Below are 17,397 nucleotides of genomic sequence, written 5' to 3'. Positions count from 1 at the left end.
CTCTAAATTGAAAGATGGCCACAAATCATAGGGTTCCACACAAAGGCATGGATTTGAAAAAGAAAAAAAAAAACTACAGGTTTTTCTATTGTCTATTCAAGTCTCTATTGCGTGCAGAAGCAGATTTAAGTAGCATAAATCAGAAAATGATAATGGGAACTGAATGAAATTGTCATAAATCACGTTACTAAGTATAGTTACATCTTAGATGTAAAACCCAATTAAACAGATGGCCACATGCTGTCAGAATCAGCCCCTAATCAATAAAGATGTTCATTTTAGAGAATCACCTCAATTTTTCACTTCTTCAGCGAAGCAAAAAGAAGACAGTTGTAGGATGGGGGAAGTCCCAGGAAACCCGGTGGGGAAGTGTGTAAGAAGAAACTCCACCTGTCTTAATTTGTAGTGCAGAAAATCAGAAAGGAGAGAGGGGAAAAAAAAAGTCACCCAAAGGATTCCTTGTCGTCTTGCCTGGGAATGTAACTTACAGTGAGAGCAAGCACTGGTCATTAAGAAAACAGAAACAGCTTGAATCTCTTAATTAAAATACTGTTTCAAATTGTTCGTTTTAAAAAACCCCTCTGCCCATGAGCTTTCATGAAACCATTGGGTTACCCTGTAATGGTTTCTTCCTCAGTAAACCTCTGATAGGATTAGCCCTTCCCAGGCAAGAAAAAGGCTGAGCAGGGGTGAATCCCGGAGATGGAACTATTATTAGACACACATAAGTACCCCAAGGAGCAGTAAGCCTTCAGTGACATTTTAAAGTGAATGCGGAAACGTCGGCTTTTCTTGCATAAGAGCTGATCTCTTACACTCGCTAGACTGGTGAAAATTAAATCTACCAATGCCAAGAGCTGATGAAAATGAGGAACAACAGAAACACTTCTGTACTTTGGAACACCAGCTTTGGAAAACATTTGATGTTATCTAGTAGATAACTTCTTCCTATCAGCCGATAATTCCACTCCTGGGTGTATACCCTCAGACACTTGTTTCAAGAGACATTCACAAGAATATGCAGAGCAGCACTGTTCATAAGCAAAAACCCGGGTGTGGGGATACATAGGCTGGACAATAGAAGAATAAACAATCTGGGGGTACAGTCATGAAATATTATATGGCAGTGAACATGAAAACAACCTACCACCACGTGCTACACGGACAAATCCTAAAACATGTTGACTGAAAAATCGCAGTTGTTTAAGATTGCATACAGTAAGATACCACTTTTATTATACTAAGAAACAAGTAAAAATAACATTGTTTAGGGATACCTATATAAATAAAGTTTTATTTTAAAAAAACAAAAATGATAAACCCTCAAATCAGAAGAGTGTTACTTCTGTGGTGAGAGGGAGGGATGGTTCCTGATGGGGTGAGGGCGTCATAGGCACATATTAATTTCGTCATGTTTTCATATATTCTTTATAACTCATATGTGCCAAAATGTTACATATGTTCTTTTGCATGTACCAAATATTAGACAATAAAACGTTCTTAAGTGAATAATCTAAACAATTTCTATTTCCCAATAGAATATCCTAAATGTGATTATAATTAATAATAAATTATTATAAGTATTAGTTATAATTAATAACTCAAATATCCTAAGTTCCCATATAACATATGCAACTTAGTTCTCAAGTTGGCATTTAGGGCCTTAAGAAAGCAATGGTAGTTTCGCGATAATGAATATTTATACAGTAAGAAGTGTCATTCAAAATATTTAACAACTTACTTAGTTATGTAAATTAATGTATAAATAAAAAAATCCCGCCATCTGCTTGTCTTTCGTCTTTCTGTTCATTTCTCTCTCAGACCAGAGTCGGGCAGAGTCTGCCATTCCTAACAGTGGCCACACGAGGGCGGCTCTAAGAAGATGTGCCAGCTGGTAGTGAGCAGCCACAGCCTTCGGGCTGTTCCCGCTGACCAGAGTCCTGTAGGAACAACGGCCAGTATGGAGGACCCACGGCAGACTGGCCGACTAGCCGGAGGGAAGGCAGGATGCCTCCCTAAGGAGGTGGCCTGGCCTTTGAATAAAGATTTGAAGGAAATGGGAGCATAAACCAGGCAGGTCACTTGGGGAAGTTTTCCAAGAGAAAGCAAACCCCAGGTATAAATGCCCCCAGAGCAGGGCGTGTCAGATGTGCTCTACAAAGACGAAGGAGGCCAGTGTGGCTGGAACAGAAGGAGGGATGAAGGGGGACAGTAGCAGGAGGTACGGGCAGAAAGATAACAGACCTTAAGGCCATTATAAATAATTTGGCTCTTTCTCTGAGTGAGATGGGATGCTGATAAAAGCTTTTGAGCAAAGAAGTGACACGATGTGATTGTAAAACATCTTAAAATCGCTACAATATTATATTTAGAATGGACTGAAGGGGGGTAAGAACAAAAGCAGGGAGGCCAATGAGGAGGCTATTACCATAATCCAGGTGGGAGATAGTAGTGGTATGAACAAGGGTGATAAATTCCATCCCCTGCATTCAACACTGTAGAAATGTGATTAAAACCGTGAGATTAGATGTTATCAGCAAGCAAGTGAGCAAAGATGGAGAGAAGAGAACAGAAAAGGTGCAAGGACTGAGCCTTGGGGCATGCCATCATTAAGAGATATGGGAGATGAGGAGAAACCAGCAAGGATTTGAGCAAGAGTGGCCCACTCTCCCCAAGACAAGCCACCACCAACCGGAATTTGGTGTTTGTCATTCTCATGAATGTCTTTACACTTACACTACAAATGGATGGACCTCCAAACCATGTGTAGAATTGTTCTGCATGATTTTCAACTTTATTTATACAGTATCATACTTGATATATTTTCTCAAGTTGTTTTACTTGTGAAATTCATCCATGTTAATATATGTTGCTCATTTTTCACTGCTGTATGGTATTCCTTTGCGTGAATATGCCACATTTGGACTCATCTTCCTGCAGAGGAATATGTAGGTTATTTTGCTTTTTCTACTATTATAAATAATACTGTTATGAGCATTTTTGCATGGGCTTCTTTATGCCTTGTGCAAGAGTTCTCTAGGGCAGCTGTTCCCAAACTTTAGCATGCATTACAATCACCTGCAGGTTTTATTGCACCAGATTTCTGAGCTCCACATCCAAAGTTTGATCAATAGACCCAAGGTGGGGCCTGGGAATTTGCATTTCTAACAAGATCCCCCATGATGCTATTACTGTAGGTCCAAGGACCGCATTTCAAGAATCACAGCATTAGAGCACATTCCAGGAGCACATATCATGGTCGTAGGTATGCATGCACATCTTCAGCTTTTTGAGATATTGTCAAATTGCCCTGCAAAGTGGATGAGCCAATCTATCTTTCCACCAGCAGTGAGTATGTGTCCTTATTGCCAAGGCTGGATGCTGTCAAACTTTTTATTTGTGCCAATCAGATCTTAATAATTTTTTAAGGCCAGGTGCAGTGGCTCACGCCTGTAATCCCAGCACTTTGGAAGGCCGAGGTGGGCAGATCACTTGAGGCCAGGAGCTTGAGACCAGCCTAGCCAACATGGCAAAACCCCATCTCTGCTAAAAATACAAATAAAAAAAATTCAGCTGGGCGTGGTGGTGCACACCTGTACTCCTAGCTACTCAGGAGGCTGAGGCACAAGAATAACTTGAACCCGGGAGGCAGAGGTTGCAGTGAGCCAAGATCGCACCACTGAACTCCAGCCTAGGTGACAGAGGGAGACTCTGTCTTTAAAAAAATAATAAAAATAATAATTTTTTAAAATTTATCTTGGTATTTTTAATTACATATACCTGATACATGTAAGTAGAAAACCTCAAGACATAACTTCCTAGCATTAATAAGAATATTTCCAAGCTTCTTTCTTACATAGAGATGGTCCGCTCAGGTTCTACAATCTGCTCAGTTACCTGCTGTTTTCCCCACCAATCCTAGGAATGAATAAAATGGCATGGACAAAATCAGTAAGGCCATTATGAGAGGAAAGTGGAAACTTGCTCCTTTTCATGGCAAACTTCATTATGGTTTAATTTGGCTTACTGTAGTTGATTTTGTTTTCAATCAATGGTGACAGAAAGCTTTAAAAAAACTAGTGAGGTGAAGAGAGTGAGAAAAATTTGGCATATAGGTAGGAGTACAACCTCCCTTCACCAGCATACCGTGCCACTCTTGGGGGAAATAAGGAATGCCTTACCCTCCATCATAGTCATGGAAAAGTTCTTTCCATTTTATACCAGATTACCAAGGAGACAAGGAACCAGTACTCACGGATCTGGTTGGTGGATGCACTGTAGAAGGCATTGACGGTCGTTGGATTTGTAAACCACCTGTAGAAAAAGAAACAAATACCAGAGAGTAATCATCATTATACAGGCAGGAGGGAAGCAAAGACAAACACAGCGTGGCTGAGTTTATTAGCAGATAACATGGAACAATGGGGATGTTGGACATGAGGGGAAATTACTCCCTCAGTTTAGAGCTACTGTACTGCTCAATGAACAATCTCATCCTAAACTGAACGTGGCTCAATGAAAATATATTAACATGCCCAGTTATTTATTGTTAGTAACTTGTGTTTTTGAAAAAGTTTTAAAGAGAAATTCTAGAATCTAAAGGGCTCTCCCTGCAAATGGAAACACAGCAACTATATATTTGCCAGGCCCTATTCAATGGGTTGAATGGACAACTGTGTTTCTATGCTGCATCGCCTCTGGCCTGTCCATTTAAAAGTTCTGGATTGGTGACAACACAGAGGTCCATTTAAAGAAAGATGAATAAAGTCCAACTATGCTACCCAGAGGGTCTGCCTGCTCCAGTGGAAAGTGTACTGCCTCTATCACTAACTAGCTGAATTGTGTGGGAAGAGTCACCTACCTTCCTGGGGTTTGGTTTTAGCTATAAAATTAAGGCATTGCATTAGGACATCTAAAGGATCCCTTCTATCTAAAAGGAGTCTACACCCAAACCTTAAATGCACAATAGGTTACTGGGATCAGCAGTCAGCAAGTTTTTTTCGTTAAAGAATGAGATCATAAATATTTTAGGCTTTACAGGCAAAGAGGCAAAATCAAGGATATTACGTAGGTACTTAAGAGCAAACTGTCCACAAATTTTATTGATGAAATTCAAAAAATAATAGTAGTAATCAAGTACAATTATTTCTCTTTTTTCTTTCAGAGACAGCATTTCGGCATGTTGGCCAGGCTGGTCTCAAACTCCTGACCTCAAGTGATCCGCCCACTTCAGCCTCCCAAAGTTGTGGGACTACAGGCGTGAGCCACCATGCCCAGCTGAGTACAATTATTTCTAATACAGGCCTATTAATGAGAATAATGGAATTATTTTGGGATGAGATAACATTTTGCTTAATTGGGGTTCAAAGTTATGCTTCTCCAATTTGGAGGTTCCTCAAAGAACTAAAAATGGAGCTACCATATGATCCAGCAGCCCCACTGCTGGGTATATACCCAAAGGAAAGAAAATAATCAAAGAGATATCTGCACTCCCATGTTTGTTGCAGCGCTGTTCACAATAGCCAAGATTTGGAAGCAGCCTAAGTGTCCACCAACAGGTGAATGAATAAAGAAAATGTGGTACATATACACAATGGAGTACTATTCAGCCATAAAAAGAATGAGATCCTGTCATTTGCAACACATGGATGGAACTGGAGGTCATTATGTTAAATGAAATAAGCCAGGCACAGAAAGACACACATTGCATGTTCTCACGTATTTGTGAGATCTCACGTATTTGTGGGATCTAAAAACCAAAACAATTGAACTCATGGAGATAGACAGTAGAAGGATGGTTACCAGAGGCTGGGAAGGGCGGTAGGGGAATGGGGGAGAAGTGGGGATGGGTAATGGGTACAAAAAATGTACAGTTAGAAAGAATGAATAAGACCTAGTATTTGATAGCACAACAGGGTGACTATAGTCAATAATAATTGTACATTTTAAGATAACTGTAATAATATAAGTGGATAAATGCTTGAGGGGATGGATACTCCCATTTTCCGTGATCTGATGATTATGCATTGCAGGCCTGTATCAAAATATCTAATGTACCCCATAAATATTTACAACTACTACGTACCAACAAAAATTATTTTAATTAAAAAACAAAAACAAAAAACAAAACAAAGTTAGGGCTTCCCCATCATCAAACCAACAGCAAACATTTATCTCTAAAAATTATTCTTAGCTCATGGGCCATACAAAAACAGGCAGCAGGTGAGATTTAGCCCACAGGCCATAGTGGCCAAACCCTGACTTAGACGGTTGTGAGTTTCAGTGACTGCTTGTTATGATTAAAACCAAGCAATTCATCTTGAGCTAAATTGCTAAAAATAAACTCCTAAGCCCAGCAGTGGCATGCAAATATAGTTCCAGCTACTTGGGAGGCTGAGGCAGGAGGATTGCCTGAGCCCAGAAGTTCAAGTCTCTAAAAAAATTAAAAAGGAAAGAAAAAAAAAACTTGTATAAATCCCTTTCTAGAATAATTGTATTACTCATTTATGTCTAATAGGATAATTATGTCAGACTAACAGATTAATTTATATCAGGTTAATATGAAACTAATAGGAAACCCAATTGTTGATACTAGTTGGTAAACTCATACCTTCTCCCCAACTACAAAGAAGTCTATGAATATGTCATTCTGTTATCATTATCATTATATTTAGCTAACATTCATTGAGCACTTACTATGTCCTAAGCACCTTCTATTCATCAGTTTTTCCCCATGACAACATAGGAATTATTAGCCCATTTCACAGATGAGGATAATGAGACTTATGAGCATTATGTACTTGTACGAGGCCTGGTCTGTCTGACTTCAAACCAGTTCGCCTAAGCATTATATTATACTGTAGACATTACTGGAAATCAAGAAAGGGCACCTCCTCTCTTTTCAAAACCGAAACTTGGACATAGTTCCATAAAATGCATATTCTTTTCCTTCAAATTTGGGGTATTTCAATTAAGCCCTAGCGTTTAACATAAACTTGCTGGTTTGCCTACTTTCCTGAGGAAACAAGTGAAGAGAAAAGCACCTCTATTGACCTAACTTGGCTACCTGTAGTAGGTAAAATTATGGCCAAATCCTAATCCCTGGATCCTACGAACGTGTTACATTACATAGTAAGAAGGACTTTGCAGGTGTAATTAAGCTTAAGGACCTTAAAATAGAGAGATTATCCTGGATTATTCAGGTAGGCTCAATCTAATCACAAGCCCTTAAAAGCAGACAACCTTGTTTGGCTGGAATCAGAGAGATGCAACAGAGGAGGAAGTCGGAGAGGAGGAAGGGTGAGAAGGATTTGACACGCTGCTGGCTCTAAGATGTAGGGGCAATGTGCAAGGACTGCATAAAGCCCTCTGAGAACGAAGAGTGGCTTCCAGGCGATAGCCAGCAAGGAAGTAAAGACCTTACCCCTAAAGCCAGAAAGAACTGGATTCTGCCAAACTACCTGAATCCCCTTGGAAGGGGATTCTTCCCAGAGCCTCCCCATAAGAGCCCAGCCGGCTGACACTCTGATTTCAGCCTTATGAAATCCAAAGCAGAGAAAACAACCAAGCTACCCTAGACTTCTGACCTAAAGAACTGTGAGATAATAAATCTGTGCTGTTTTAAGCTGCTTAGGTTGCAGGAGTTTGTTACAGTAGCAATAGGAAACTGATACACTACCCGAAGAACCCAACATTTGTAGGTCAAGAGGGGAAAATCCAGGTGGGTGCCTTGGCTTCTAAGTAACACTGGACTGAATCATAATATATACAAAAGATAACGTGTATTCCTAGAGCTTGTCCCTTCTCTTTTTGTTCTTCCCAACTCCCCTCTTTTTAAAGTAACAAACTTTTAAAACATTCAGGTAAGGGCCATGCAGGGAAAATGTTCCTAATTGCTGGTAGACAAAGGTAGACAAAGCAAACCAAACAACCAGTCTCTGAAACTAGACCTTAATGGGGCTTCCGAAGCTTCAACAAGAATAACGAAAACATCTTATTTCAGACACATGATCTTACCATTCCTGACCTCCCAGGGCTCTTATTGACTCTAGGGCACGTATGGAGCCTTGATAATACCCAGAGCTGATATTAAGCAGCTGCACCAGTAGAGCCTACCAGTTGTTGATGCTGTTATTTCTTCTATTTGTTCAGGGCCCATGCCAAACCAGCTGCTAAACATTTTGTATATCTCCCGTATTACATCCAAGTTTATTATATATTTAGTTTTACTATTCTCTAACGTAAGGCTACATGTGCTAGTTTTAATATGTGTTTGCGAACTTTTTTACACTCCTCCCATTAAGAGATGGAATCTCAATTCCTCTCCCCTTGATTATGGGTTAGCCTTAGTGACTCACTTCTAAAGAATAATATGCAGCAGAAATGACAGTGTGACTTCCAAGGCTAGGTAATTAAAGGTGATACAACTTCCCCCGAGGCATACAAGCACACCCTCCCTCCCTCCCTTTCTCAGAAAAGCTGATCTTTGAAGTTTCTCTATCAATCAACATGCTGTAAGGAAACCCAACATACATGAAGAGCCCATACGTAGATGTTCTAGTCAACAGTCAGCATAACCATTAGACATGTGAGAGAGGTAGCCTTCCATATGACTCCAGCCCCAGCCACTATCTGACTGTAACTACATGAAAGACCATAAATGGCCAGGTGCAGTGGCTCATGCCTGTAATCCCAGCACTTTGGGAGGCTGAGGTGGGCAGATCACCTGAAGTCAGGAGTTCGAAACCAGCCTGGCCAACATGGTGAAATGCTGTCTGTACTAAAACTACAAAAATTAGCTCAGCGTGGTGGCGGGCACCTGTAATCTCAGCTACTCAGGAGGCTGAGGCAGGAGAATCGCTTGAACCTGGGAGACGGAGGTTGCAGTGAGCTGAGATCACGCCAATGTACTCCAGCCTGGTGACAGAGTGAGACTCTGTGTCAAAAAAAATAAAAAAATAAAAAAAACCACCAACAAGAACCATGCAGCTGAGCCTAGTGACCCCCAGAACCATGAGAAAGAAAAATAATGACTGTTGTTTCAATACTCTAAATTTAGGGGAGGTTTGTCACACAGCAATAGATAAATGGAATGCTGAAAAGCTGGCTATCCACAGACTAAGTCCAACCCAATGGGCTGAATCTTCCCAGAAAACTGTTTTGCTTGCCCAACACAATGGCTTAACAAACTATTGAATTGGAATTCCTTTAAGTGGGGTGTGTAATTACTAGTTTTCCACAGTCCCCACTACTCCCTGTTTACACCCATGTAGGTCAACCATTTGTTAACTGACTGGCCCCTGAAGGCATCTGAGTTTGCACAGCTTATCTCCCAACAAGATTTTAAGTTGCTTATGGGCTTTGACTGTTGTCCAAATGGTAAGTGCTAAACAGAAGATCACTAAATCCATTAAAATGAATTTATTGCATGTATACATCCACTTCAATAAACAGAGAATATCATTCAAGTGCTTTAAATTCCTCTTACTATGTCTTTAGGGTGCTTCTGCAGTCTATGTTTGAGAAAGGATTTGGTGGATAAGGTAGGGAGAGGTCACATAGAAATTTCAAATCCCAAAATAATGGGAATGAAATTATACTGGAGAATGAGATACATAAAAGGAATATAATACCAAAATACAAGAATCTGAAGAAAAAGGCACTGGTACACCTATTTCTTTGGACCATATAAAATAGATATACATCAGGCTAAAGTTTTACATTTTTCTTATCAACTCTTACAGATAGTCTAGGGAATATGGAATGGAAAAGCCATAGTGTATTTATTGCTTTCTTATTAATATCCTGCAGATTATATCACTCCCATTCCATGCTATAGATAATGCTTTTGCAAACAAAAGTTCTGGGCAGGAACATAATTTATAAAGACATTTAATGTATTTTTACATGTTTTTCAAAAGACAGAGAATTCAGACATGTTTGGTCACAGTAGAATGAGAGTGAGTTAATAGTGAGGCTGGCTTAAAATAATTTCTGTCAAAGAAGGTGATCCTGAGGGAAAGAAATTACTTTCAACTAAAGCCGAGCAGTAAGTAAATCCTCTATTTTTAAGCAAGCTGATGAAGTGACAATTCTGTGAACCAACCCCTAAATATGTACCTTCAGGGATGACCACCCAATTAATTTCATTCTTGCTGACATTTCCCATCGCCTTAGAAACTTCTTAATGCACATTAGTGCAGCTAAAATGGATTCCATGAGAATGAAAGATAAAGGGTCTTTATCTCCTATACCCACAAAGAAGCAAAATGTTATTTCAGGGCTTTGTGAAAATATAATCATGATGCTGTTCAAAGTAAACTAGTGTAGAAGAGCTACTCCAGAATGATCCCCACTCGATTAACTCATGAATTTTCAGGCCTGAAAGATGTCAATTCAAGCCAATGAGTATCATGAGGCTAAAATTCTCTACAATGCCTGAAAAGGACCAGCCAGATGTTTCCTTTAAAAAAAAAAAAAAGAAAGAAAAAGAAAAGGAATTTACTCATATCCCTTTACTATGCAAAGAAGACCTTAAATTTCTAAATGTTATTTCCCTGAAATAGATATATAGTCTGAGGAAACAAGAATTACAAGCACTGCACTGATTTCCATTTCTGGAGAACTTTTCCCAAAAGTTAGCCAATTTAATACCCTTGTGAAAGAGCTATTTGTTTTTCAATGACAGAAAAGAAAACCACACAAATCTCAGTTTGCCTAAGCCCACAAAGCCAGTGTATTTCTAAGGCATGAATAAAATATTAGAAATAGTTAAGACCATTAGAATCTGACAGTTCATCAGTATCCTAGGATGATGTTAAAGATAACACATTTAGGAGTTTTTCAATTACTAATCCAGGCCTTTCTACACACCTAAATGAATAATGACAGTTTGAAATCAAACAATTAGACTGACTGTATTGCCAATATGCAGGAGCCCCTGAGAAGACCCTGAAAATTCACCCTTCAATTTTCCACAGATTTTTTTTAAAAAAGAGTTGGAACTGATCTGAAGCAAATATTAAAGGGCGAGATTATATAGATCCGTGACTACCGTATTACATGTAGATGGTCATAGGGATACTGGAAATCATTTGCCGAAGTCATCAGATTTGAGTATTGGATTTAAGACGCCTAAATCTAAAACTATTGAATAATTTAGATTGGGAATGAAACAGGATAAGTGGACTGAGAAATAACGTGATGAGAGGAAAGAACCAAAGACAGTGGAGCAAATGGCTTTAAACCATTATCTATCATTTTTCAAAGCAGTTCTAAAGCCTTCTGCTTTTTTCCTTTGTGCTTTTGACTGGAGTCAGGGTTAGGTAGGGAAGAGATTCAGCTTTAGGCCTACCTTTTAAAGTCAGTAACCTCCAATGAATTTTTCAGGTGCATATTACAGGAAGGTTTGAAGGGCAGAGAGCAGGGATGGCCGGATGGAAACATAAGAGGGAGAAGTGGTAATCACAACTTAAGCCAAGGGAAAGCACAGGGGCTCAGAGTTTCCAGAAGCCAGGACAGAACAGGGACTTGAAAGGGAGAGGAGCAAAAGACTAAGCAACATAAAAACAGCCAGTCAAAGAACTAGAAATTCTCTTAGAAATTCTAAGAGAAAGCAATCTGTAAAAGAAGTCAAGAAAATAATCTCATTTACAATAGCTACAAATAAAATAAAATACCTAGGAATAAACTTAACTAAAGAAGTGAAAGGTCTCTACAAGGAAAACTATAAAAACATTGATGCAAGAAATTGAAGAGGACACAAAAAAGTAGATATTCCATGTTAATGGATTAGAAGAATCAATACTGGGAAAATGCCCATACTACCAAAAGCAATTTACAGAGTCACTGTAATCCCCACCAAAATACCAATGACATTCTTCACAGAAATAGAAAAAAATTCCTAAAATGTATACGGAACCACAAAAGATCCAGAATAGCCAATGTTATCTTGAGCAAAAACAACAAAACTGGAGGAATCACATTACTTAACTTCAAATTATACCACAGAGCTATAGTAACCAAAATGGCATGATATTGGCATAAAAACAGACACATAGACACAAAGATCTGAATAGACATTTCTCAAATGAAGACATACAAAAGGCAAACAGGTATATGAAAAGGTGCACAACATCAATGATTATCAGAGAAATGCAAATCAAAAATTACAATGAGATATCATCTTACTCCAGCTAAAATGGCTTTTATTCAAAAGACAGGCAAAAACAAATTCTGGTGAGGTTGTTGAGAAAAGAGAACACTTGTACTCTGTTACTGGGAATGTAAATTAGTACAACCACTATGGAGAACAGTTTGGAGGTTCCTCAAACAACTAAAAATAGAACTACCTTACAGTCCAGCAATCCCACTGCTGGGTATATACCTAAAAGTAAGAAAATCAGTACATCAAAGAAACATCTGCACTCCCATGTTTATTGTAAACTGTTCACAATAGCCAAGATTTGGAAGCAACCTATGTGTTCATCAACAGACAAATGGATAAAGAAAATGTGGCATATATATATACAATGGAGTACAATTAAGCCATAAAAAAGAATGAAATCCTGTCATTTACAACTACATGGATGAAACTACAGAATATTAAGTGAAATAAGCCAGACCCAGAAAGAAAACTTCACATGTTCTCACTTATTTGCGGGAGCTAAAAATGAAAACAATTGAACTCACGGAGATAGAGAGTAGAATGAGCCTGAGAAGGGTACTGGGTTGAGGTAAGTGGGGATGGTTAATGGGTACACAAATATAGTTAGATAGAATGAATAAGATCTACTATTTGATAGCATAACAGGGTGACTACAGTCAACAACTTATTATAGATTTAAAAATAACTAAAACTGTATAATTTGATTGTTTGTAACATAAAGGATAAATGCTTGAGGCTATGGATACCCCATTTACTCTGATGTGATTATTACACATTCTATGCCTGTGCTGAAATATCTTATGTACCTCATAAATACGTACACCTACTACGTACCTACCAAATTTTTTAAAAATTTTTGAATGGCCAACTTAGTAGAAAACTAACGAGGAAAACCCAGTCAGAAATTTAAAACAGAGATCCTGTAACTGAAATAGTAATAGAAGGGCCAAATAAGCACTCCACACATCCCTGGCTGACTGGGAAACTAGGCACACGTGCAGGGAAGACCAGTGAGGGCCTGGTGGAAGGTGAAATTGAAGGTGGACTGAGAACTGGTTATAACTTTGAAGGTGCTCCCAACCCACACACAGAGCAACTGGCAGAGGGTAGAAGCCCTATAGACTTAAGGTGTTTAAGCACAAGCTCTGACCTAATCACTGATTGAGCACTAAGCTATGTAGACACAGGGACAACCATCAGGAAGTGAGGCTAATAACTACAAATAAGAGTTAAAAAACTGAGTGGAGACATCGACAGCTGCATACCACAGAGAAGATCTATTCAGCAGTATAAGTTAGGACAGTTACTTTTGGTTTTAAAAAAAAGAAAGCCTCAGAAAAATAAATCAGAATCCAGAGTTGCTACAACATACTATCTAAACTGTCATTAGCAACAACAACAAAAAATGTTATGCAAAGGAAAAACTGTAAAAAAAAAAAATTAATTAATTAATTTTACTAAAAGGCAGTCAATAGAAACTAACTCTAGTTAGTTTGAGACCACATACTAGATTTAGCAAAGACTTGAAAGTGGCTATTATAGATGACTTCGAAGAATTAAAATAAACTTTATTCAAAGAATTAATAGAAAACATGATGACAATGACTTAACAAAGAATCACAACAGAGAAACAGAAACTACAAAAAACAAACAGAAATTCCGGAGTTGTCAGCCAAAAAAAGGAATGAAATAATGGCATTCGCAGCAACCTGGATGGAATTGGAGACCATTATCCTATGTAAGTTAGGAATGGAAAACCAAACATTTTGTGTTCTTACTCATAAGAGGGAGCTAAGCTATGAGGACACAAAGGCATAAGAATGATACAATGGACTTTGGAGACTTGGGGGGAAAGAGTGGGAAGAGGGTGAGGAATAAAAGACTACACACTGATACAGTATACACGTACACTGCTCATGTGATGGGTGCACTGAAATCTCAGAAATCACCACTAAAGAACTTATTCATGTAACCAAACCACCATCTGTTCCCCCAAAACCTATTGAAATTAAAAATAAGTTAAAAAATAATAAAACAATTAAATTAAAAAAGAAATGCCGGAGTTGAAATCCAGATCAATAGAAATTATCCAATCTGGAGAACAGAGAGAAAAAAGGCATTGGAGAAGTGGGCCTTAGCCGAACAGAATCCAGTCCCAGGAATCAAAAGCACCAGCAGACAGAACAAAACGTGATCCAAACCTAAGCTGGAGAATTTCTCAGTTGTAAGCCTTTTATTTTCCTGTAAAATGGGGATAACAGTACCTATACCACACAGAATTCATATGAGGATAAAATGAATTAAAAATTGTAAAGCATTTTCTGGTACAACGTAAACAAATAATAATTGTTAGCTGCTACCATCATCATTGTCATCATCACTGACATTTTGCTAAGGGATGAAATCATAGCTGGCGGGCTCTGGGCCTAAAAGTTCCTAAGGAAACTCTCCTATCTGTAGGAAAAACTATAGGCAGCTGAGAGGAAGGCAAATAAATCATAACTGCTATTAGATAAAAACAAAATAGCTGTCAGTTCTTTGATAGGCATTACCTCAACAAATATTTTCCAGTTGCTTCTATACATTTACTTTGACATTTCTAATCATAGTTTAAGTATTTATTCTTTTTAAAGATCTTCAAAAGTTACTACACGAATGTAAAAATCCAGGGAAATTATTCCCTCTACATATATTCATAACTAGATCTAGAAATAACTTTAATGTTTGCATCCTAATAAGCCTTCTCTTGATATGTGTTGATACTAGAAATGGGGGACCTGTAATTAGACTTAAGATCTGAATTACACAATATAAAAAATAAGAGTTGGCAAAATATGACATAGATTTTGCTAAAACAAGTTAACTGGCAAGCCAGCTACTCTGACTTGAGGGGAATTACAAAGTTTAATCTAAAGAGACTCCGCTTCTCACCAATGTATTTATCTATTTAACTTTTTTTTTTTAATACTCACTCTGTTTTTGGAACGGCTTTTCTTAGCCAGAAGAAATCAGACTGTGCTAAATACTTGCGAGTTTGTAGGACGTTGCCAAAGTAGTCGGATTCTGAAAACTTGATCTGAATAAAACAAATCACAACATCATTGTTCTAAGTAAAGATAAAAGATGGCCCTAAAAAAATACTTCAGCATAGGAAGGAGCACCTAGCAGAGAAGCTGCAGCAGTCACAGCCTCTCTCAGCTGTTATCAGTTAACCCAGAATTCACAAAACCATGAAATTTAGTCTCAGTGATTTTCTGTTAATGTAAAAACTTCAAAAATCAATATAGTCATTTCTGGATCACAGGAAAAACACAACTGCAGTCATTTACAATGCGTTCCATTTACTTTCTAATTGAAAAATCTACTTTAACCTTTACAAACATATTATCTTAGGTTTGAAATTTCTTAGCTCACGAGTCCTTGATCTTTTTTAAAATGTGTACTTTATTTGTCATGTAAGTTTTTTTTAGTAACATGCAGTTTAGTTGGCTGAAAACTCATTTAGCTTATAGACAATGATTTAGTCAAATAATTGGTAGTTGTTCATAAAGGAAAAAAATAAATGTGATTCAGGGACCTATTTTCCACCATAAGCACAATGAAGTCACCAGAATAATTATTAACAGAATGTATCTGTTAACACTCAAAAAGTCTCTGGTCACTAAATATTAACGAAATTACAGAGGCAAATCATAGATTATAGCTTGCATGGGAACACAGAAAGTTGGTAGCAGCTCACAACAATGCTGTCTATTAAGACAGGAAAACAGACATAATTGATTTTTTAGTTCCTTTTCTTGTTTTGGAAGGAGAATGGCAGACAGTTTCCATTCTATAGGCACTCCATCTACAAAACTAGCAATACCTAACCCAGCTATTTATTGTAAATATGATCTGTGGAGCTGTTAATGCAATAGTTTGTAGTGACCTCCAATGCTTGGGTTTTTAAATATATTACTATGGAAATTAAGAAAAATACACATTTGAATAAGGAGATAACCAAGGGTAATCAAATTCTTATTAACTGTAATTTTTATAACTTTAATAGTCTTCTAAAAGCAAAAAGTAAAATATGCATGTATATGAAACCCACAGGCACTACATTATAGATATAAATGTATATATGCAATTTGATGGTAATAGGCTCGACAGTCACCTACTTGTTGACCAACGTCTGGCTCACATTTAGCTCCTCCCTAACACAGAGTGGGTACCCATGTCCGTGGAGAAGTTTTTGTTAAGGAGTCATCTTAACAATCTTTCCAGGAGACCAAGCGAAAATATAAAGGAAGGAGTAAAATAACTGAAGGCACATGGAGAAAGGCAGAAATAAAAGTATCGATTCCTGGCATCCTCTGTGTTCTGCTTGGCCAACAAATTATAAAGCTATGACTTTAAATTGTCCCTCAAACTGCTTACACAGGGAAGAGGGGCTGATAAACAAATTGTGGTATATTCACATAATGGAAGGCAATACAACAGTTTAAATGATTGTTCTGTATGCATGAGCATGAAATAATCTTAAAAATTATGCAGAGTGAATAAGGTAAGTTATATCTATGAGGAAATTTAAACTTTTTAAACATGCAAAACAACACTGTATGCTGTTTATGGACGCGTACCTATGTAGAAAAAGCATAAAGAAAGGCATGGGAATAACAATAATAAGACTGAACTCAAGGTAGTGTTTATATGCAGAGATGGAGATAGACGCAGAGGAAGGAGATTAGATCAAGGAAGATTACAGACAAAATTTCAAATGCATCTGTTTTGTTCATTTAAAATGTGTGTGTGCATGTACAAAGCTAATATGGCAATATGTTTAATATGTGTTAAAATAGATGTGTTCAAATTATTTTACTGATGTTCCAACATTTGAAATGCTTCATAATAAAAAGAAATCATATATATATATATATTTTTTTTTTTTTTTGAGACAGACTCTCGCCCTGTCACCCAGGCTAGAGTGCAGTGGTGCAATCTCAGCTCACTGCAACCTCCACCTCCCAGGTTCATGCGATTCTTGTGCCTCAGCCTCCCGAGTAGCTGGGATTACAGACATGCACCACCATGCCCAGCTAATTTTTATATTTTTAGTAGAGATGGGGTCTTGCCATGTTGGCCAGGCTGGCCTTGAATTCCTGGACTCAAGTGATCCGCCCACCTTGGCCTCCCAAAGTGCTGGGATTACAGGTGTGGGCCACCACACTGGCCAAAATCTTGTAGTTGAT

At 38.0% G+C, this 17,397-nt stretch overlaps 1 protein-coding gene and 1 long non-coding RNA gene across 2 annotated transcripts in view; one reads left to right on the top strand and one right to left on the bottom strand.

Moving 5' to 3' along the window:
- LOC129475886 (uncharacterized) overlaps nt 1-5,265 on the top strand; it is a 64,532-nt gene extending 59,267 nt beyond the window's left edge. Inside the window, exon 6 of the long non-coding RNA XR_008654862.2 lies at nt 5,165-5,265. This is a non-coding gene — a long non-coding RNA (uncharacterized lncRNA). The remainder of the gene's footprint in view (nt 1-5,164) is intronic.
- PHEX (phosphate regulating endopeptidase X-linked) overlaps nt 1-17,397 on the bottom strand; it is a 214,274-nt gene that overhangs the window by 56,483 nt on the left and 140,394 nt on the right. Inside the window, exons 14-15 of the mRNA XM_055268323.2 lie at nt 15,139-15,242; nt 4,256-4,314 (exon numbers count right to left, since the gene is read on the bottom strand). Of these exons, the coding sequence (XP_055124298.1) occupies nt 4,256-4,314; nt 15,139-15,242 (163 nt within the window). The remainder of the gene's footprint in view (nt 1-4,255; nt 4,315-15,138; nt 15,243-17,397) is intronic.

Source organism: Symphalangus syndactylus, chromosome X (genome assembly GCF_028878055.3).
Source record: "Symphalangus syndactylus isolate Jambi chromosome X, NHGRI_mSymSyn1-v2.1_pri, whole genome shotgun sequence".
In the NCBI taxonomy this organism is placed as follows: Eukaryota; Metazoa; Chordata; class Mammalia; order Primates; family Hylobatidae; genus Symphalangus; species Symphalangus syndactylus.
The sequence above is the reverse complement of the archived record's forward strand: the minus strand, read 5'-3'. Positions and strand labels throughout refer to the sequence as shown.